Consider the following 22,782-nt stretch of genomic DNA (forward strand, 5'->3'; position numbering starts at 1 on the left):
CTGGGGATTCTCTGGTAGAGAGAGAGAGGCTTTGAAACACTGAACTTCTTTTACAAGTCAGGGCACATTTGTCATGTAACCCACTAGATGCCTAAAATGCATCCTGATTCAACAAACACAGCTCAACCCAAACCTTTCCTGTCGGTCTGTGTCTCAAAAATAAAGTAAAAGATCCTGATTTTTGAATCTCCCTATTTACTTCCAAGAAAAAGCAGAACAAGAAAGCTTGACTTCCAGGAACAGGAAACCATATGCTTCTGCCAGAAAAATCCACACTTCATTCACACTTCATTCACTCTAAAAACACCTAGAAAACTCAAGGCGAAAAATGTACTGCTCTGCAAAGACTGATGTGTTTCAAGGAATAAGATCAGCTTTAATGGCTACAGCAGCGTGAAGCTAGAGCCTGTGTCCCAAATGGCACGATATTCACTACATGGTGCACTTATTTTGACCAGGGCCCCAAAAGTAGTGCACTACATGGGGGATAGTATGCCATTCGGGACACAAACAACATGTCAACATGGCGCCCGATGGGATGATAAACCTATAGCTAACCTATGTATGTATGTATGTATGTATGTATGTATGTATGTATGTATGTATGTATGTATGTATGTATTTCTCTCTGCAGAACTTTGACTCATGCAAACTTTGACTCATGTTAAAATGTGCTGCTTCACATTGCCAAATTTGCATTTCACCTCTGTCACTTCCATAGAGATTTTCCTTGTAATCGTATTCTAGTGAGTTCAATTCTTTGAATCGTTTAAAAAGCTGCAATATGTCACTTTTTGGGCGACCCGACCGAATTCACATAAAAAAGTTATAGATCTATCATTCTCATTGAAAGCAAATCTAAGAAACGGCAGATCTGTTCTATGTGCACTATTTCTATGCATCACTTGCTTAAGATTAGTTTTTGTGTCTTCCTTTAGTTTTGTACACCAGCTTCAAACAGCTAAAAATATAATATTGTTGGTTATGGAAAATATATTTTACAGCAGTTTAGATGGTACAATGATTCTCTACACTATACTTGCATGTTTTGCCACAAACTGAAATTAGGCGATCTATTACCATTGTGGTAACACTTTACTTGACACCCAGCATCATAACACGTTATGACAGCTGTCATAATATGGTCATAACACTGTCATGACCCATATATTTACACCTGTTGTGACATATATAGCATTATTTTATGGCTGTTTATGACACCTACATAAGAGTGTCAAAACCTACATTTATTCAAATTTGTTTTTTCCATTTCAAGAAGTTTCCTTTCGTTTGAAAGTTTGTTTCTTAAATCCTTTGTTGTTGTAATGAATTCTTTACAGTCATGCTTTTTTCAACATATTTTAAATAACACTGTCATGAAGCATTATGGCCATCCTGGGTCACTTTACTTGGACTAAGAAAATACACTTTATGACACCGTCAAGAAGCATTATGAGCATCATAATGTCGTACGTGCCCTTATATCAGTCTGCTCCTGCATTCATCCCAGTCATCAGCAACAGAGCATTGGGTTAGGTGCATGTGTGTGTAACGGATGTGAAATGGCTAGCTAGTTAGCGGGTACGCGCTAGTAGCGTTTCAATCAGTTACGTCACTTGCTCTGAAACCTAGATGTAGTGTTGCCCCTTGCTCTGCAAGGGCCGTGGCCTTTGTGGAGCGATGGGTAACGATGCTTCGTGGGCGACCGTTGTTGATGTGTGCAGAGGGTCCCTGGTTCGCGCCCGTGTCGGGGCGAGGGGACGTACTAAAGTTATACTGTTACATTGATTATACTGTTACATGTGCACAATTACAATTAAAAAAAAAATATATATATAACATAAACATATTGTTGACATGTAGGTTATGATGTAATGGAATGTTTTGCCTTGTGTGGTAGGTTTTTACACACTTATGTAGGCGTCATAACCAGCCATAAAATAACACAACATATGGCACAACAGGTCTGAATATATGTGTCATGACAGTGTTATGACCATATTATAAAAGCTATGACAAGTTATGTCAGCTGTTATGACATGGTTATGACCGTGTCATAACGTGTTATGATGCTGGGTGTCAAGAAAAGTGTTACCCTTTGTAGCAACCAGGAAATAGCGGCGCAATTTCTGCATAGTGCATCTTTAAATGTCACTTATTTTCTTCAGAGTTAAGGCCTTGACGGAATCCTATTTACATTTTACAGTCAGTATAAACTGAAACAGTAAACCATCTTGACAAATGGAAACTACTTTAGCAAGTAGGCCAACCTCTGTTTCCAAGGAATACGCCTAGTCTATTCAGTACACTAAAACATTAAACTAACCACAATACTATTTAACACAGACTCTTGAGCTCAATACTAAGTCCACAGCTGTGTAGCAGCCATAGTCCAATGGTTCATTATTACATATTCACGAACCTCATTGCATTGGCTGTTTTCGAGTTGCGGACATACAGTTGAAGTCGGAAGTTTACATACACTTAGGTCATTAAAACTTAGGTCATTAAAACTCGTTTTTCAACAACTCCACAAATTTCTTGTAAACAAACTATAGTTTTGGCAAGTCGGTTAGGACATCTACTTTGTGCATGACACAAATAATTTTTCCAACAATTGTTTACAGACATATTATTTCACTTAATCACAATTCCAGTGGGTCAGAAGTTTACATACACTAAGTTGACTGTGCCTTTAAACAGCTTGGAAAATTCCAGAAAATGATGTCATGGCTTTAGAAGCTTCTGATATACTAATTGACATCATTTCTGCCAATTCGAGGTGTACATGTGGATGTATTTCAAGGCCTACCTTCAAACTCAGTGCCTCTGCTTGACATCATGGGAAAATCAAAAGAAATCAGCCAAGACATCAGAAAAAAATATTGTAGACCTGCACAAGTCTGGTTCATTCTTGGGAGCAATTTCAAAACGCCTGAAGGTACCACGTTCATCTGTACAAACAATAGTACGCAAGTATAAACACCATGAGACCACGCAGCCGTCATACCGCTCAGGAAGGAGACACGTACTGTCTCCTAGAGATGAACGTACTTTGGTGTGAAAAGTGCAAATCAATCCCAGAACAACAGCAAAGGACCTTGTGGAGATGCTGGAGGAAACAGGTACAAAAGTATCTTTATCCACAGTAAAACGAGTCCTATATCCACATAACCTGACAGGCAGCTCAGCAAGGAAGAAGCCACTGCTCCAAAACCTCCATAAAAAAGCCAAACTACGGTTTGCAACAGCACATGGGGACAAAGATCGTACTTTTTGGAGAAATGTCCTCTTGTCTGATGAAACAAAAATAGAACCGTTTGGCCATAATGACCATTGTTATGTTTGGAGGAAAAAGGGGAGGCTTGCATGCCAAAGAACACCATCCCAACCGTGAAGCACGGGGGTGGCAGCATCACGCTGTGGGGGTGCTTTGCTGCAGGAGGAACTGGTGCACTTCACAAAATAGATGGCATCATGAGGCAGGAAAATTACATGGATATATTGAAGCAACATCTCAAGACATCAGTCAGGAAGTTAGTTAAAGCTTGGTCGCAAATGGGTCTTCCAAATGGATAATGACCCCAAGCATACTTCCAAAGTTGTGGCAAAATGGCTTAAGGACAACAAAGTCAAGGTATTGGAGTGGCCATCACAAAGCCCTGACCTCAATCCTATGTAAAAATTTGTGGGCAGACCTGAAAAAGCGTGTGCGAGCAAGAAGGCCTACAAATCTGACTCAGTTACACCAGCTCTGTCAGGTGGAATGGGCCAAAATTCACCCAACTCGTTGTGGGAAGCTTGTGGAAGGCTACCCAAAACGTTTGACCCAAGTTAAACAATTTAAAGGCAATGCTACCAAATACTAATTGAGTGTATGTAAACTTCTGACCCACTGGGAATGTGATGAAAGAAATAAAAGCTGAAATAAATCATTCTCTCTACTATTATACTGACATTTCACATTCTTAAAATAAAGTTGTGATCCTAACTGACCTAAGACAGGGAATTTTTACTAGGATTAAATGTCAGGAATTGTGAAAAACTGAGTTTAAATGTATTTTGCTGAGGTGTATGTAAACTTCCGACTTCAACTGTATTGATTCAATGTTTATGTATTCCTATTGGTTGGTTGAATTTACATATCGATAGGTGCTATACCATTGGTTATGCTTTCAGATAGGGGGAGATCACGAACGTAAATTCTTCCCAGTCTGATATTGACATGCAATTGGTAGGTCACATTCTGAAATACTGTATTCTATTTTCATATTTACAATGTGTACAAGTTCACTAAGTACATGTCTTGACGTATAAATGTGTACGGTGCCTGTTAGATATTGGGGGCATCCTGGGATGTGCTTTTGTATGTATTTGCTGTAAGAGCAAGTTAGCTAGCTTGCTCAAATTGTAATGTTCGCATTGGTTATTTCCATGCTAACAGACGAATCACGAATCTACAGCCATCTAATGTGGTTCCTTGTGTCTATCGTCAGAATAACCACCAATCAACTGGCATCGCTGGCTGGACAGTCCTTTCTTTAAAAAGCTTCCCCAGTGGAAAATGTCTGGCACCGCCAGTGAACTTTCACGTAACAGTCTCACTGGCTTTGTATGTCTGCCGCTGGTGGCAAAACCCATTTACCCCTCTGGGGATCAATAAAGTTAACTCGACAGACACTGTGACCCAAAGACATATTAGAAGCAAACCAAGAGCAAGAACGCAATCCATGTGTCCATTAACTATTAAAGATCATAACCCTACATGTAGGCCTACATCAATTACAATGAGGTTTGAAATTATTGACACCCTTGATTAAGATGAGCAAAAATCATTGTAGAAAATAAATAATTACAATTCTGTGCTACATTGTATGTTCCAAAAAATGGGGATATTTTATTATTTTATACTAATTCAATTTCTCAGAGAAAGAGATTTTGTTTAACAAGTCATCTATTTTTTTAAAGGTAATGGGCAAAATTATTGACACCCCTAAATATTCTTACAAATAAAGTAGTCAAAAGTTTAGTATTTGGTCCCATATCCCTAGCACATAATGATTATATCAAGCTTGTGATCTTTGACCCTCTGTAAATTTCTCCCTCATCATTATTCACGATTCATTCAGGATTATCCGTAATCATGGTAGCATCCACATTAATGTAGAAGTGTTTAGAAATATATTCTATTCTTATTTACAAAAAAAGTGACTCTAAAATGAAACAATACATTACTTACCATTAATTTCTATTGGGCACAAAATGATCTGAAACACAACCAAAACAAACTGCAAATGCAACCAACAAGTTTAGTAGTCACTGCTACTTTACTTCTAAAAATCTTTATGGGTGTCAATAATATTATTTGTTAAACAAAATCTAGTTATTTGAGCAATCGTATTGGTATAAAATAATATAATTTCCCCATACAATATAGTTCAGTATTTTAATTATTTATTTTATACAGTCATTTTTGCTCATCTTTGTCAAGGGTGTCAATCATTTCAGACCACACTGTATGTACTGCACTATTATATACTGTACCATCTTTGATGACAGAAGTCTATCGATCCATCACTGACTGACCCAACATGGAAACATGATGCGACCCTCCAGATCTACCAAACAAAGAAAAACCAGACTTCTGTTCATTAGGGCACGCAACGTAAAACGCTTGAAAACTTTTAGCAACCGAAAATGAAACGTTTGTGTCCAGATCCTCCCTGTTTCAGACCGTTTTCTTCCGTTTGGAGACTAATGAACACGACTCAGAAGATACAGTTCTCCTTCATTGGCATCCCACTGGCATCCCAGACCATAAGCAGAAACTCATAACAGGACTATACACCTGACCTTTCACACACAGTGTTTAATTGAAAGTAGAGCTGGGACGATAAACTGGAAAATATCGATCACATTGCTGATATCGTTCATTACTATAAGTAGCCTATACTAGAGAAATGTGAAGTTTGAAATTAAATAAGTTTCCTAATATGGGTGATTTTTAAATGGGACAATTTCCATCAAACTAGTAGTAGTAGTTTAAAGAATCATAATTGTTATTTTTTTATAAACGTATAGTTCTATTTATCGTTATTGCATCAATTCAGGCAATTTATTGCGATATGGATTTTGGTCAATATTCCCCAGCTCTAATTGAAAGTACAAAAAAGCGGAGACATTTCCATCCATAAAAATCCAGTTCAATAGTCCTACTCAATACAGTAATTAAGTTGGTAAGCTTTCCTTGGAGTGCTGTGGCAAACCTCCAGTCAGTTCACCCAGCTCTCTTTCGCTCCCTCTCCAACACCGCCTTGGAGCTGAGCCCAGAATCCCATAACATTTACTAGTTATATAACCCCAGGATAAAGAAGCTGTTTCTGCCCATTATTTACCAATAAAAAAATGGACAGTGTGAATGAGCCCATCGAGGAAGAGATCAGATGCATATAGGCTCGCTACTTCTAGGAACTGTTAAGCTAGTTGAGATACTTTGTGTTTAGCTGCATGACTAAACGAGTGTGTCTGATACTAGAAAAGTGGACATAGCCTATTCATATTCTATTCTTTAGCCTTAACCACAATGAAAGCCCAAGGGAGAGGGTGGGTGGTGGATGACAAGCTAAAATCCCCACAGCACAGGCTTCCTAAATAGCCCTTTAGGGCTAGATGGGTTGAACTCTCCTCTACAGGGCGGGTGACCAGGCTGATTGATAGTCTATTTCCCACTGGACTGGGGTTGAACTGCTGCACGTGGAAACAAACAATGTAAAAAACAATCCGGTTAATCCATTGATTGAGACCACTGCTGACGGTCTTACGTCGGGTCCAGATTCCCCATGCTGGGCCATGCACCATGTGAATCACCATCAATGTATTCAGCCCAAAGGAATGTGCGTCCATGCCACTGCCATTCATTGGCTCTTCTGTTTTCATTCATGCTCTGCCACTAAATCTATTGGCCATGACAGGTACATTCACAGCAAGGTTTTTTTGTTATGGCCCAGCTGAGAGAGTGGGGCTCTGGGTTTAACCTCTCGCTCCCGTCTTCCCTCAGCTCTGGCTCTGGGGTGAGGGAGGGCTTATAGCAGGAGAACTGGGAGTGTTTAAACAGTATTTTCCTAACCACTCCATGTATAGTTTTATATACAGTTCCATATGTTAGATGCATATAGAGCGTTTTGTTATTTTTACGTTTATGACTTGTGTAAATAAGAGTTCCAAATCCCAAATGGTGCTGCTTCAGCAAACACTAGAATATTACCACAGCTAATAAAGAGCTTATAAAACATGGCAGACCTGGGTTCAAATAGTATTTGAAATCCTTTTAACACTTTAGCTGTGCTTGCTTGAACTTGCCTTGTGAAAAAGTACCAATGGAATACTCACAAAAGTGAAAACCCCGCCCAACTGGCACTGCAGCCAGGCTCAAGTAAACGCTCAAAGTTACTGAAAGAAAACAAATCATATTTGAAGCTAGGTCTGATAGATGGTGTGGTTAAACTATGGTCTAAGCCAATAGTTTTAACAGAAAACATCACAGTATTAAATTTGAGCAATTGTAACATTCATAATTGCTATTCCAAAATAATTGATATCTCTGACATATTAAAACATTTAAAATCTACACATGAACACTCAAGACCCAAGGTCAATGTACTGAAATATAGATGGTACAAAACATCTAGTAAAAGACATGTATTATTTACCTGATAATTTGGATGGTGTAGAAAATAATCTGGACATCCGGCTACAGCCATGTTATGGAGCTATTACTCAATCTCTGTTCTTTGGGTTTTCCCATTCACTTTTGATATATGATGCAAGAACCTGTAAAAGAAAACAGGACAGATTAATGAAACTAGATACGCAAAAATGTAGCTAATGGGTCCACAATAAAACAGTTTCTGATGATCTTTTACAATTATTTTTTACTGCATCAAGGATAGCATACACAGACGTTTTGGGTTAACATCTTTCTTCAGTGTGTAGCTTCATGACGGACGTGAATTCAACTAAAATGCTTCAGAAGGATAAGGAAGTCTCACAAACAGTGGAGACTAATATAGCACAGAGCACATCTTAACCCACATAGTTCTTTCTACGGGTCAGTAAACAATAGCGTAAACACTAAACAGCTTCTAGCAGCGAACAACTCTCAGGTCTTAGTTAAAGCCTATGTTATGATTGTTCAAAAGTTCTAAGTTGAAACTACTGTGTGTGGATAGAAATTAAACCTACAGTGAACTTCCTCACTCAAAAAAGCTTTTATGTTTCTTTTTTAATCATTCTCAAGAGGTTTATAGACTACAATTGACCACCTTTATCACCCGGCCTGGTTGGTGGTGTTGATCATTAGAACCCAGATGAAAACAGATACAAAGGGAAAAAGTTGGTGCAGATCAAATCATGTAGTATTTTGTTGCAACCACTGTCTGAGAATCCTGGTCAGTCAGACAAGATCACATTTAAAACTTATGAGAAACAGAAACAGCGACTGACACAATGATGCTGTTATTCCAAGTCCTTCAGCCAATACTTTGCTGGTGCTTCCTGTGAGTGTTGACATGTAGCTAAAGCCTCGTCCAATCCCTGGGTCAAGACAGGAGAAAGTTCAACAACAAGTTGGACTTTTGGTCTATTTGAACATCTTAAAGTCAGTATCCTATTAACCTCTTGATAGCCTACATCTACAAATACAAACACTTGTAAACATTTCCCCTGAAATACAGGCCCTATACATGACACAGTCATCTGCAGACTTAGGCCTAGCACAGTCTCTCACTGAATGAAGCTGAATGGCTTTTTGGAGTTCTCCCCGCCCCCCCAACTCAAACCACAATTACCTAAGAATACTTTTTCATACATGTACAGTTAGACCAGAACCATAGATTTTGCAAGTTTGGACGTATACACTGGGTGGACAATACATTAGGAACACCTTCCTAATATTGAGTTGCACCCCCTTTTGCCCTAAGAACAGCCTCAATTCGTTGGGGGTATGGACTACAACGTGATGAAAGCATTCCACAGTGATACTGGCCCATGTTGACTCCATTGCTTCCCACAGTTGTGTCAAGTTGGCTGGATGACCTTTAGGTGGTGAGCCATTTTTGAAAACACAGTAAACTGTTGAGCGTGAAAAACCCAGCAGAATTGCAGTTCTTGACACATAAAAATGTAATTGGGAAAAACAGTAAATTTATATTTTCCAACGGGGCTATACACTTGCGTGAGGTTTTTTTCTCGCCTGAGTAGCCTCATTTCACTGCCAACAATAAAATTAAACCATCTAGTGTTCAGCGAAATAACAACACAATGTCAAATACAGGTAGTCTAATCAAATAATTAACATCCAATCACATTAACCGTTACTCTCTTGCAGGAAACCTTCACTCTTGCGCAGTCATTTAGAAACGAAACATGACAATTTGAAAAATAAGCCACAGGAGTTTTTTGAGCGAGAATATGGAACGACTTTCGAATAGTAAGACATGTATAAAAGCAACATATACCATTAATAAGAAGGGGCTAGAAGCGTCTTATATGGTGAGTTACCGAGTGGCTAGGACAGACAAGCCCCATACTATTGTGGAGGACTTAATTCTTCCTACTGTCGCGGATATGAAGGTGACAATGCTGGGGGGAAAGGCCCAAAAAATGATACAGACAATTCCTTCATCAAACAACACTGTTTCACGACGCATCAGTGACATGGCAGGACATGTTTTGAAACAATTACTGTTTTGCATACAAACCAGTGAATTATATGCGTTACAGCTGGATGAGTCAACAGACGTGGCGGGCCTGGCACAGCTCCTGGTATAGGTCAGTTACGTTTATGGGGGGTCAATTAAGGAAGACATCCTCTACTGCAAACCACTGGAAACCAGGACATGAGGATATGTTAAAAGTACTGGACAGCTTTGTGATATCAAATGGACTTTGGTGGTCAAGATGTGTTGATATCTCTACTGAGGGCGCAAAAGCCATGACAGGGAGATAGTGGAGTGGTAATGCGCGGGCGAAGCAGTTGCTCCCGGCGCCACTTGGGTACACTGCAGCATCCACCGAGAGGCTATTGCTGCCAAGGGAATGCCTGACAGCTTGAAAGACGTTTTGGACACCACAGTGAAAATGGTTAACTTTGTTAAAGCAAGGCCCCTGAACTCTCGTTTATTTTCTGCATTATGCAATGATATGTGCAGCGACCATGTAACGCTTTTCAACATACAGAAATAAGTGCGCTGGTTATCAAGGGGCAAAGTATTGACATGTTTTTTGGAATTGAGAGACGAGCTTAAAGTTTTCTTTACAGACCATCATTTTCCCTTGTCTGACCACTTGCATGATGACGAGTTTCTCACACGACTGGCCTATCTGGGTGATGTTTTTTATTGCCTGAATGATCTGAATCTAGGATTACAGGGACTCTCCGCAACTATATTCAATGTGCGGGACAAAATTGGGGCTATGATAAAAAGTTTTTTCTGTCTGCATTAACAAGGACAACACACAGGTCTTTCCATCATTGTATGATTTTTTGTGTGCTAATGAACTCAAGCTTACGGACAATGTCAAATGTGATATAGCTGGGTGCGCAATTACGCAGGTACTTTCCCGAAACGGAAGACACAAACAACTGGATTCGTTATCCCTTTATCCCTTTATCCCACGTTATCCCACTGATTGAAGTGGAATTAATAAGTGACATCAATAAGGGATCATAGCTTTCACCTGGATTCACCTGGCCAGTCTGTCGTGGAAAGAGCAGGTGTTCCTAATGTTTTGTACACTCAATGTAGATGGCTCTGAGTGAGACTCTTTTGATGCTATTCCAGAAATACTTCTATCAGGCTATTAATTGGTGTTTGGAGTTGCAGTAAGCCTAGACTGTCCCATGCCATGTAGTCATGGACTATTTTCAGGAATTATCAGGATTTTCAGGTTGCCTGGTACTGTTACAGTGCTATTTCCCGTCCCACGGCCCTGCCTGATTACATAAGAAAGTAAATGCTGGCCGTAAGTTTCACAGCCAGCAGGAGCACCACTCCTACTCTTCCCTGCTCCAAAACAAAATCAGAAGAAGCCCCCTGAAGGATGTCATGGTAGCCATAGATCATGTGGACCACTGTCAGTGCCAAGAGAGAGAGAGAGAGAGAGAGAGACCTCCTTTTGTTAGTAGGTATCTGCTGTTAATTTATCAGCAGGGGAAATACAGTAGCACAGCATTTTCATTCAGCACCAGTTCTGCCTTCCACTCTCATCGGATAGAGAACTAGAGCCAGGCAGGCCCAGGCCTTGATGCTGAGTGGAACTGACTGAACAGTTTGAGTTCCTTGAAAAAGATGTCTGTTCCACTGGGTAGCGGAGGCCCTTGCCAATAGCTTCAACAGAAAAGTAGTGGGCAGATTCCATGAGCTTTTTTCCTCATGCTGCCTCTCCCTGAGATTGACAAAAGAATGCAGCAAAATCTTCTCCTGGGGTTCTTAAATACTGACTTAAATAGAAAAACCTAGAGAAACAGGCTTGGTAGGGTGAGGTAGCAGAGATAAGGTCTGATGTGAGAAAGTACAGAGCGATTTCTCGGACCCTCCTCATCGCCATCTTGAGTAGTCAAGCAAACTTCAGCTAGGCAAACATTTAAATTAAAATATTGTTGTAGCCCAAACAATGAATTTATAGCTTACAACAGTACCTCCAAGTTTCTCAGAATTAAATAACTGTGTAATTTCAGCATTACAGTCCGCCAAACCTGATAATAAAATATGAATTATACCCAAATAGAAAAAGCTAACTGGACATAAATTACATTAAAAGTCCTGAGCAACTGTCATCGTTTCCAATTTGTTGAGAAAGCACAGCATGAACAAAGTTTTTAACATGCAAATAATGATCCACTCATGAGTTTATCTGCAATAAAGAGCTTGGCACTTGGATCAATAGAACCACTGAATGGGCTCACTTGTAATTAGTGTGTGTGTGTGTGCGGTGTGTGTGCGCTCTGTGTGTATGCACCGCGCTTTGAACTGCTATGTGTGTCTCAGTCCCGGTCTGTGTGTGTTGCCCCACCGATGTAAGAGCCAAGGTTAATGTACTGTCACAATTCATACTGTACTGTACCGGGTGATCTTGAGAACACATTGATCTCTTGCCCCTTGCCTATGACACTTAACAGTAAAGCCCTCATCATAAAGCTGGTCTGAGAGGAGAGGCACAAAAGGTATGTGTGATAAACACTCTTTACTGTGAGATATGGCTGGAAGGGCTTTCCTCCATGAATAAAATCAGAACATTCTAGTGTGTTCTTATGACACATGCCTTGGGGGTTACTTGGCATAATTGGACAAATTGACAAAAAACATATACCTATGTTTAATCATTCCTTTTCAGAATCAGTCATTCTGTGTGTGGGGGGGTTAAAAGGGCCTTTGATTTGACTCATTCCACTTGAACAGAATAGTGAAATATGATTAACTGTGACCTTAACGGAGCAATTAGCCCCAAAGCATAGATCAACTAGAAAGGCTGGGGACTTTAGAGCACCGTGTGCCACTGGTACTGTACGCATCTGTACTAATTAGAGAGATTGTTGCTCAAGCTTGCATGAACGAAGAATGTAACTTCAAACAGAGCCTTAACAATGGACATCTTCATCACAGCTAGGCTTAATTATTACAGCCGTGTGAGAGCGGAGAGAGAGAGAGCATGCTAACTTTTAGCCTTAACTATTAAAGTAAGGGGTTCTCCTTCTCCACTGGGCTCTTATTCAACAAGACAAATTTCCTCTGTCTGCTTGTGGGATTTCAAGTCAACATTTCTCCATGCCAGGGAGGGAGGGAGGGGTGCAGTCAGAGGTTTGAGGTCTATTCCTCGGGCTATGCTCATGTTTCTCTTGCAGTTAACTCGTTCTGTTGTCTTTGCCGGTCTAGTCACACAGAGCTAGAGAACAACGGTAGGTCTATACTGTACGTGACGGTACAACTATGTTGTGACAATCAATGTCATCTTAACATACGGTGGAAAAAGGGGCACCTAACAACAACATAACTACTAGACTGTACTTGGTCCTTGACGTTATGATGAGAGCTGACTGCCTGCATTTCATTGGGATTCATTCTTCATGTGCAATATAGGAACTATGCAGTAGCGCTACTGTGGCAGGCTCTGGGATGGCTTGTTTGCTTTGCTTGGTCATTATGGTACAGTAACAAGTTCATATGTGCTTATTCTTTACGTTCTAGATTTCAACCACACATTGACAGTCATACGGTGGTGAGATGGCTTGGTTTGCTTGGTACAATACAGTAAGAACTTACATGTGTGCTTACACTGAGGGGAAAGCTTTAATATCCTGCAGTGATTAGCACCAGAACAGAGGCAAAGCCCAGGCTTGGGATCATCTAGAGCGCTGGCTATTTAAAGTAAAGCCTAATTGAAACTGAACCAACATTTCCCTAAAGAGAAGAGATCTCCTCTTTTGCATGTCGCTGCTGGTTTTAAGGTCCAGGCTGGGACCAGAGATGGGTGTTAAGGAGACTTTAGCTACCACACTAACTGCTTGGTCAGTCAGTGGCTGTGATTCCATGCAAGGTGGAATCTCTCTTGGTTAACAAGCTTCTTAAACGAGTACAGATTTACAAACGGTGTCGTCAACATCATTGCTTCCATTAACACAGACTGAATGGTGGAATGGAACACCAAATAATTGAATTAAGACCTACACTGGTATCAAATAGCCTATAGGCCTCAAACGAGAGAACGACCGATTATGATTTTTCAACGCCGATACTGATTCTCGGAGGACCAAAAAAAGCCGATACCGATTAATCGGACGATATGTATATATATATATATATATATATATTTGTAATAATGACAATTACAACAATACTGAATGAACAATGAACACTTGTATTTTAACTTAATATAATACATAAATAAATTCAATTTAGTCTCAAATAAATAATGAAACATGCTGAATTTGGTTTAAATAATGAAAAAACAGTGTTGGAGAAGAAAGTAAAAGTGCAACATGTGCCATGTAAAAAAGCTAACGTTTAAGTTCCTTGCTCAGAACATGTGAACATATGAAAGCTGGTGCTTCAATATTCCAAGTTCTTCAATATTCCCTGTTAAGAAGTTTTAGGTTGTAGTTATTATAGGAATTATGATGAGTCAACTATTTCTCTCTATACCATTTGTATGTCATATACCTTTGACTATTGGATGTTCTAATAGGCACTTTAGTATTGGCAGCCTAATCTCAGGAGTTGTTAGGCTTGAAGTCATAAACAGCACTGTGAGCAAGCATTGCTAAGAGCTGCTGGCAAACACAGGAAAGTTTGAATGAATGCTTATGAGCCTGCTGCCGCCTACCACCGCTCAGTCAGACTGCTCTATCAAATCATAGACTTACTTATAATATAATAAACACAGAAATACGAGCCGTTGGTCACTAATATGGTTATATCCGGAACCTATAATTTCAAAAACAAAACGTTTATTCTTTCAGTGAAATACAGAACCGTTCCGTATTTTATCGAACGGGCGGCAACCCTAAGTCTAAATATTGCTGTTACATTGCACAAACTTCAATGTTATGTCATAATTATGTACAATTCTGTCAAATTAGTTCGCAACAAGCCAGGCGGCCCAAACTGTTGCATATACCCTGACTCTGCGTGCAATGAACGCAAGAAGTGACACAATTTCCCTAGTTAATATTGCCTGCTAACATTCATTTCTTTTAACTAGATATGCAGGTTTAAAAAATATATACTTCTGTGTATTGATTTTAAGAAAGGCATTGATTTTCATGGTTAGGTACATTCGTGCAACGATTGTGCTTTTGTTAAATCATCCCCCGTTTGGCAAAGTAGGCTGTGATTCGATGATAAATTAACAGAAACCACATTGATCATATGCAACGCAGGACAAGTTAACCTAGTAATATCATCAACCATGTGTAGTTAACTAGTGATTATGTGAAGATTGATTGTTTTTTATAAGATAAGTTTAATGCTAGCTAGCAACTTACCTTGGCTCCTTGCTGCACACGCGTAACAGGTGGTCAGCCTGCCACGTAGTTTCCTCGTGGAATGTAATGTAATCGGCCATAATTGGCATCCAAAAAAATCGGCCCTAATTAATTGGCCATGCCAATTAATTGGTCGACCTCTACCTCAAACCTCTAGGTAAAAAATATGTAGAAATGTCTCCATCAACTACAAACACCCCAATGATATGCATAACATAATGCTAAACTTAACATAGGGTAAACAGAACATCTTAAAATAGCTACTTGAGAAAATTTTACGTAAAAAGAATATATATATGGTCCTTAACAAGTGCCTAAACTTCAGGAAAGTAAAAAACTGCTAACACATTCTCTTGAATAGACCTACATTCCATTAAATAGAGTGTGAGTGGGAAATATTACACTTTTAACCTCATATTTCTGGGCCACGTAATTGAAGTAAAGCAGAAATCTATAAACTTCTTATGGCTCAGGCTGCCAAATATTTCCTTGTAAACGGAGTTGGTGGGTTGGGTTCTCTGGGACCTGTCTGTGTTCCCTCTTCACCTCACACAGCCCAAATGCATAGCATTCACAGGGCTATACTTTCCCCTCCTTTCCAAATTGGGGCACACTTCAAAATAGTAGGGCTATTTATAGTTCTGGCCGTCCAGAATCATAACAGCAACCTTTGCAACAGACCTGTACACAAGTCAGTCTAGTCATTACTACCCAGTACGTTTACAGCACTATGCTTACAAGCCTGAGATCTGTGAGGTAGGCCTGTGGACGTTGGGGAAAACTTTGAAATGGGCATATAGGCCTAGATGTGTAAACTTGAAATACAAACAACTGGTGTTTCTTACAGTCTGAGCCTTCGGACAAAAATAGTATGACTAAGATCAAACTGAAGGTCAATCGCAGTTGAATTGCTTTCATGTCTTCTTTTTTTAAAGAAACATTTATATGAAACAGCCTAACTCTGCCCTTCCGTCTTGAAAAACAGCTCAAGCACAACCACTGATAGGGCTTGATTCTCAAATGCAAAGAATAATGGTGACATCAAGGTCCATCAAAGATAAAGGATAAGTACTAATATGCATTGAAAGCCATTTGCTGGGTGGTAACCCTCAAGAGTGTGACAATCTTCTAGTGGCATTGTTTCTCCAAACAAAACAAAAAGCTTCACTGTATGTTGAACAAACAATAAACTACGCGACCCTGCATTCTGGCCCACCTTAAAGCCACAATCTGTGTTTCAGCCCATTGATTGAACAGCAGGAAATATCCCAGAATGTGCCTGAGAATACATAGGCCAGCTTCCACCTGAGCAGGTGAGGCTCGGTCTTGCAGACTGTTACGTTGTCTGCCTGCTTTACTGTCTGCCTACTAACCTACTACACTGCCTGCCTGCTACACTGCCTGCCTGCTACACTGCCTGCCTGCCACACTGCCTGCCTGCCACACTGCCTGCCTGCCACACTGCCTGCCTGCTACACTGCCTGCCTGCTTGCAGATCATCCCCTCCATACCACACCACATGATCGCTGGATGATCTCACTGCAGTCCTCTTTGGAATGCTGGGAGCAAATTCTTTCCACATAGGCTATTGGATAAAAAAAAGAGCAATGGCCTGAATGGTATGCACTGATTTGTAGGCCAAAGAGTAGTGATGAGAGAAGGCCCTCTGGCAGTGTGCGAGCCGGGGCACTGGCCTGTTCAGCTGTGGAGCTGAGCTGCTTGGACTATGAGGGGAAACGGGAGCTGAGCTGCCTGGGAGGGGAGCTGGGCTGAAGCTGCAGGGAAGCTGGGGCTTGAGGGGTTGGGATGGGGCTGGGACTCGGCTGGAGACGCTGGGGTTGGGGAGCTGGGACTGCGGCCGGAGCCCCTCAGGGGGTGTGTACTTAGTCCCCTCCTGTACTCCCTGTTCACCCAAGACTGCGTGGCCAAACACGACTCCAACACCATCATAAAGTTTGCTGACGACACAACAGGCCTGATCACCAACAGATACGAAACAGCCTATAGAGAGGAGGTCAGAGACCTGGCAGTGTGGTTCAGGACAACAACCTCTCCCTCAATGTGAGCAAGACAAAGGAGCTGATCGTGGACTACAGGAAAAGGCGGGCCGAACAGGAAACCATCAACAACGACGGGGCTGTAGTGGAGCGGGTCGAGTTTCAAGTTCTTTGGTGTTCACATCACCAACACACTATCATGGTCCAATACATCACTGGGGCCAAGCTTCCTGCCATCCAGGACTTATATACCAGGCAGTGTCAGAGGAAAGCCCAAAAAATTGTCAGCGACTCCAGTCACCCAAGTCATAGACTGTTTTCTCTGCTACATCAGGGCAAGAGGTACCGGAGCGCCAAGTCTAGGACCAAAAGGCTCCTTAACAGCTTCTTCCCCCAAGCCATTAGACTGACGAAAAATGTATCAAATGGCCACCGGACTATTTACATTGACATGCCCCCCCCCCCCATTAGTTTTGTACACTGCTGCTACTTGCTGTTTATTATCTATGCATAGTCACTCCACCCCTACCTACATGTACAAATTACCTCAACTAACCTGTACCCCCGCACATTGACTCAGTACCGGTACCCCCTGTATATAGCCTTGTTGTTATTTTATTGTGCTACTTTTTATTATTTTTTACTTTAGTCTTTTTGGTAAATATTTTCTTAACTCCTTCTTGAACTCCACTGTTGGTTAAGAGCTTGTAAGTAAGCATTTCACAGTAAGGTCAACACATGTTGTATTCGACACGTGACAAATAACATTTGATTTGAAGGACAAAGCGAAAACAGGTTTTTAGAAATGTTTGCAAATGCATTACAAATAAATAACAGAAACACCTTATTTACATAAGTATTCAGATACTTTGCTATGAGACTCGAAATAGAGCTCAGGTGCATCCTGTTTCCATTGATCATCCTTGAGATGTTTCTACCACATGATTGGAGTCCACCTGTGGTAGATTCAATTGATTGGACATGGAAAGGCACACACCTGTCTATATTAAGTCCCACAGTTGACAGTGCATCAGAGCAAAATCCAAGCCATGAGTTCAAAGGAACTGTCTGTAGTGGAGGTCGACCGGCATGGCCGATTAATTTGGGCCGATTTCAAGTTTTCATAACAATCGGCATTTTTGGACGCCGATTATGGCCGATTACATTGCACTCCACGACGAGACTGCGTGGCAGTCTGACCACCTGTTACGCGAGTGCAGCAAGGAGCCAAGGTAAGTTGCTAGCTAGCATTAAACTTATAAAAAACAATCAATCTTAACATAATCACTAGTTAACTCCACATGGTTGATGACATTACTAGTTTATCTAGCTTGTCCTGCATTGCATATAATCAATGCGGTGCCTGATAATTTATCATCGAATCACAGCCTACTTCGCCAGACGGGTGATGATTTAACAAGCGCATTTGCGAAAAAAGCGCTGTCGTTGTACCAATGTGTACCTAACCATAAACATCAATACCTTTCTTTAAAATCAATACACAAGTATATTTTTTTAACCTGCATATTTAGTTAATATTTCCTGCAAACATGAATTTATTTTAACTAGGGAAATTGTGTCACTACTCTTGCATTCGGTGCAAGCAGAGTCAGGGTATATGCAACAGTTTGGGCCGCCGGGCTCGTTGCGAACTGTGTGAAGACCATTTCTTCCAAACAAAGACCGTAATTCATTTGCCAGAATTGTACATAATTATGACATAACATTGAAGGTTGTGCAATGTAACAGCAATACTTAAGACTTATGGATGCCACCCGTTAGATAAAATACGTAATGGTTCCGTATTTCACTGAAAGAATAAACGTTTTGTTTTCGAAATGATAGTTTCCGGATTTGACCATATTAAAGACCTGGGCTCATATTTCTGTGTGTTTATTATATTATAATTAAGTCTATGATTTGATATATCAGTCTGACTGAGCGGTGGTAGGCAGCAGCAGGCTCGTAAGCATTCATTCAAACAGCACTTTCCTGCGTTTGCCAGCAGCTCTTCGCTGTGCTTCAAGCATTGAGCTGTTTATGACTTCAAGCCCATCAACTCCCGAGATTAGGCTGGCAATACTGTAGTGCCTATAAGAACATCCAATAGTCAAAGGTATATGAAATACAAATGGTATAGAGAGAAATAGTTCTATAATTCCTATAATAACTACAACCTAAAACTTCTTAACTGGGAATATTGAAGACTCATGTTAAAAGGAACCACCAGCTTTCATATGTTCTCATGTTCTGAGCAAGGAACTTAAACGTTAGCTTTTTTCCATGGCACATGTTGCATTTTTACTTCTTCTCCAACACCGTGTTTTTGCATTATTTAACCTTTTCTCAATAGGGGGTGCTGTTTTCACTTTGTAAAAATTTCGTTCCCAAATTAAACTGCCTCGTACTCAATTCTTGCTCGTACAATATGCATATTATTATTACTATTGGATAGAAAACACTAGTTTCTAAAACCGTTTGAATTATATCTGTGAGTAAAACAGAACTCAAGTTGGAGCAATTTTCCTGTGAGGAAGTGAGAAATCTGAAATCAGCCAGGCTGTTCTGAGGTCAGTTTATTAATTTGCATGTCTTCTATTGGTTGAGATGCACTGCATACGCCTTCCCCTAGATGTCAGCAAATAGTGAGAATTGGAATGGAGTTGCTAGGCAGATCTGAGGCCATATAAATGGACTGGGAACGTGGGGTCCAGTCTTTCCTTCATTCGCCATGACGCAAGACAGACCTCAGGATGGCGTTCTAGAAAGCTCCCGTTATAGCCCTTAGATATATCCGGCTCTGATTTTATTCGATATAGGTGTTAAAGACATCATAATGTTGTTATTTTAAACCGAGTTATATCAGTTTATATCAGTATATTGCGATTTTTGGTATTTTATTTGTGCTGCGTTATGGTGAGTTGGACACGTCTTCGCCACATGGCTAATGTTTACTGCTAATTCCAAAGTTGAAGGCGACAATCTACAACCGAGCAACGATTCTTTTGGACAAAGGACAACTTGCCCAAGATTCTGATGGGAGCTCATCAAAAAGTAAGAACTATTTATGATGTTAATTCGTTGTTCTGTTGAAAAATGTAAAACTCATATTCCGCCATTAATTTCGGTGCGGTCTCGCTTTAACGCACGCTGTATGTCATAGTAACGTTAATTTTAAAAATCTAACACAGCGGTTGCATTAAGAACTAATGTATCTTTCATTTGCTGTCCAACCTGTATTTTTTAGTCAAGTTTATGATTAGTTACTGATTAGATTAGGTGCCTCTCCCAAGATTTCACAAGATGTGTATCTTTCATCTGGTGTCTTGGACTTAATTGATTTAATGATATTTAGATGCTAGTATTTACTTGTGACGCTATGCTAGGCTATGCTAGTCAGCTTTTTTACTGATGGGGGTGCTCCCGGATCCGGGATTGTGACCAAGTAGAAGTTAAACCAAATGGAACATGTTTCATTATTTATTTGAGACTAAATTGAATTGATTTATATATTATATTAAGTTAAAATAAAAGTGTTCATCCAGTATTGTTGTAATTGTCATTATTACAAATATATACATAAAAATCGTCCGATTAATCGGCATCGGCTTTTTTTGGTCCTCCAATAATCGGTATCGGCGTTGAAAAACCATAATCGGTCGACCTCTAGTCCGTAGAGCTCCGAGACTGGATTGTGTTGAGGCACAGATCTGGGGAAGGACACCAGAACACAGTGCATTTAAGGTCCCCAAGAACACAGTGGCCCCCATCATTTTGGAACCACCAAGACTCTTCCTAGAGCTAGCCGCCCAGCCAAATTAAGCAATTCGGGGAGATGGGCCTTGGTCAGGGAGGTGACCAAGAACTTGATGGTCACTCTGAAAGAGCTCCAGAGTTCCTCTGTGGAGAAGGGAGTAGCTTCCAGAAAGACAACCATCTCTCCAGCACTAAACCAATCAGGCCTTTATGGTAGAGTGGCCAGATGGAAGCCACTCCTCAGTAAAAGGCACATGACAGCCCGCTTGGAGTTTGCCAAAAGGCACCTAAATAACTCAGACCATGAGAAACAAGATTCTCTGGTCTGACGAAACCAAGATTGAACTCTTTGGCCTGAATGCCAAGCGTCACGTCGGAAGGAAACCTGGCACCCTCCCTACGCGGTGGTGGCAGCATGGGAAACTAGTCAGGATCAAAGGAAAGATGAAAGGAACAAAGTACAGAGGGATCCTTCATGAAAACCTGCTGCAGAGCACTCAGGACCTCAGACTGGGGCAAAGGTTCACCTTCCAACAGGACAACAACCCTAAGGACACACCCAAGACAATGCAGGAGTGGCTTTGGGACAAGTCTCTGAATGTCCTTGAGTGACCCAGCCCGAGCCCGGACTTGAACCCGATCAGACATCTCTGGAGAGACCTTTAAATAGCTGTGGAGCGACACTTCCCATCCAACCTGACAGAGCTTGAGAGGATCTGCAGAGAAGAATGGGAGAAACTCCCTACATTTAGGTGTGCCAAGCTTGTAGAGGCATACCCTAGAAGACTCAAGGCTGTAATCACTGCCAAAGGTGCAACAAAGGGCCTGAATACTTTTATAAAATGTGATATTTCCGTTTTTTATTCAAAGTCAAGGGATCTGAATACTGAATACTTTCCGAATGCACTGTAATAACAATAATAATAATAATTAAACGGTTATGACGGTTATTTTATTTTTGTGAAGGTCTTCATCCATAATCGTCAGTTACACTATTATATGGTAATTGTGCCCGCCCTATTAAGGGCCACATTATGAACCATTCAAATGCCAACAAGAGCTCACACAGCTAAAAAAAAAAAAATCCTGCCTCCAAGCAGTGACGGTTGCAAGAGCAGCGTGTGAAATTCAACTGAACATACCTCCTCCCTCCCCAAGACCCCATTGTTTCATTCTCACACCTAAATGACATATGTAACATCCAACTGAAACTGACATGCACAGACTCAAGGTTGAGGAGACTGCTGCAATGGTAGGAAGCGCCAAACAGTACAAGATGCTGTTCTTTAGGGTTCCTGGGCATCTGTCTTATCACTAACCTACATCATCATGTCCACATTGATCAGGGCAAATGACAAGAGGTTTAGGCTCAAACAACTGAAGAAGAGATGTAGCCTTGTATTTTCCAGCACTATTTCAAGCTGTACATGGAACACCATAAAAAAATCTGAAGTCAAGCAAGAACAGAGCAGTCCAATGTTGCTGGAAGACGCACCGTCATGCAAAATTCATCATTTAAGGAAGAATTTGGTTTGGGACTGCCTGCCTCTCTACAGTAAGGTGACGTGTAACCTATTTTTAAGGTAGAAGCACTCAAAGGATATGTCAAATGAATTAAGAAAACAGTTTGCTGAGAGATGTGTCTTGAAGGGATGACAACTACTGGAATGCCAGCATTTTTGCAACGTTTCATTTGTTGTGCATGGTAGGCTAGATAAGAAAATCCAGCCAGATTCCACAACTTGCTAAAATAAGGGCCATGGGAGGAGTAAATCATCACTTTAAATCTGTAAAATTGCACAATGCACAGTAATCCAGTAGCAATTACACAGTAATCCATAGACAATACAAGCATTTAAGCATAGTTGAAGAATGTAGTAGTTTGCAGTAATTAGACATTCAATAAGCAAATGAATGCATATGAAGACCATGAATAAGTACCTACTTCTCCAATAAGGTTCTTCTGACCGTCTGTAGTATAGTACAGGC

The 22,782-nt window shown here is 40.6% G+C and overlaps 1 protein-coding gene across 1 annotated transcript in view; it reads right to left on the bottom strand.

Annotated features, from left to right (window-relative positions):
- The window catches only part of LOC120048490 (growth factor receptor-bound protein 10-like), a 77,749-nt gene that overhangs the window by 49,386 nt on the left and 5,581 nt on the right, over nucleotides 1-22,782 (bottom strand). Inside the window, exon 2 of the mRNA XM_038994498.1 lies at nucleotides 7,710-7,830. Coding sequence (XP_038850426.1) covers nucleotides 7,710-7,760 — 51 coding nt within the window. The 5' untranslated portion in view covers nucleotides 7,761-7,830. The remainder of the gene's footprint in view (nucleotides 1-7,709; nucleotides 7,831-22,782) is intronic.

Source organism: Salvelinus namaycush, chromosome 5, assembly GCF_016432855.1.
Source record: "Salvelinus namaycush isolate Seneca chromosome 5, SaNama_1.0, whole genome shotgun sequence".
NCBI lineage: Eukaryota > Metazoa > Chordata > Actinopteri > Salmoniformes > Salmonidae > Salvelinus > Salvelinus namaycush.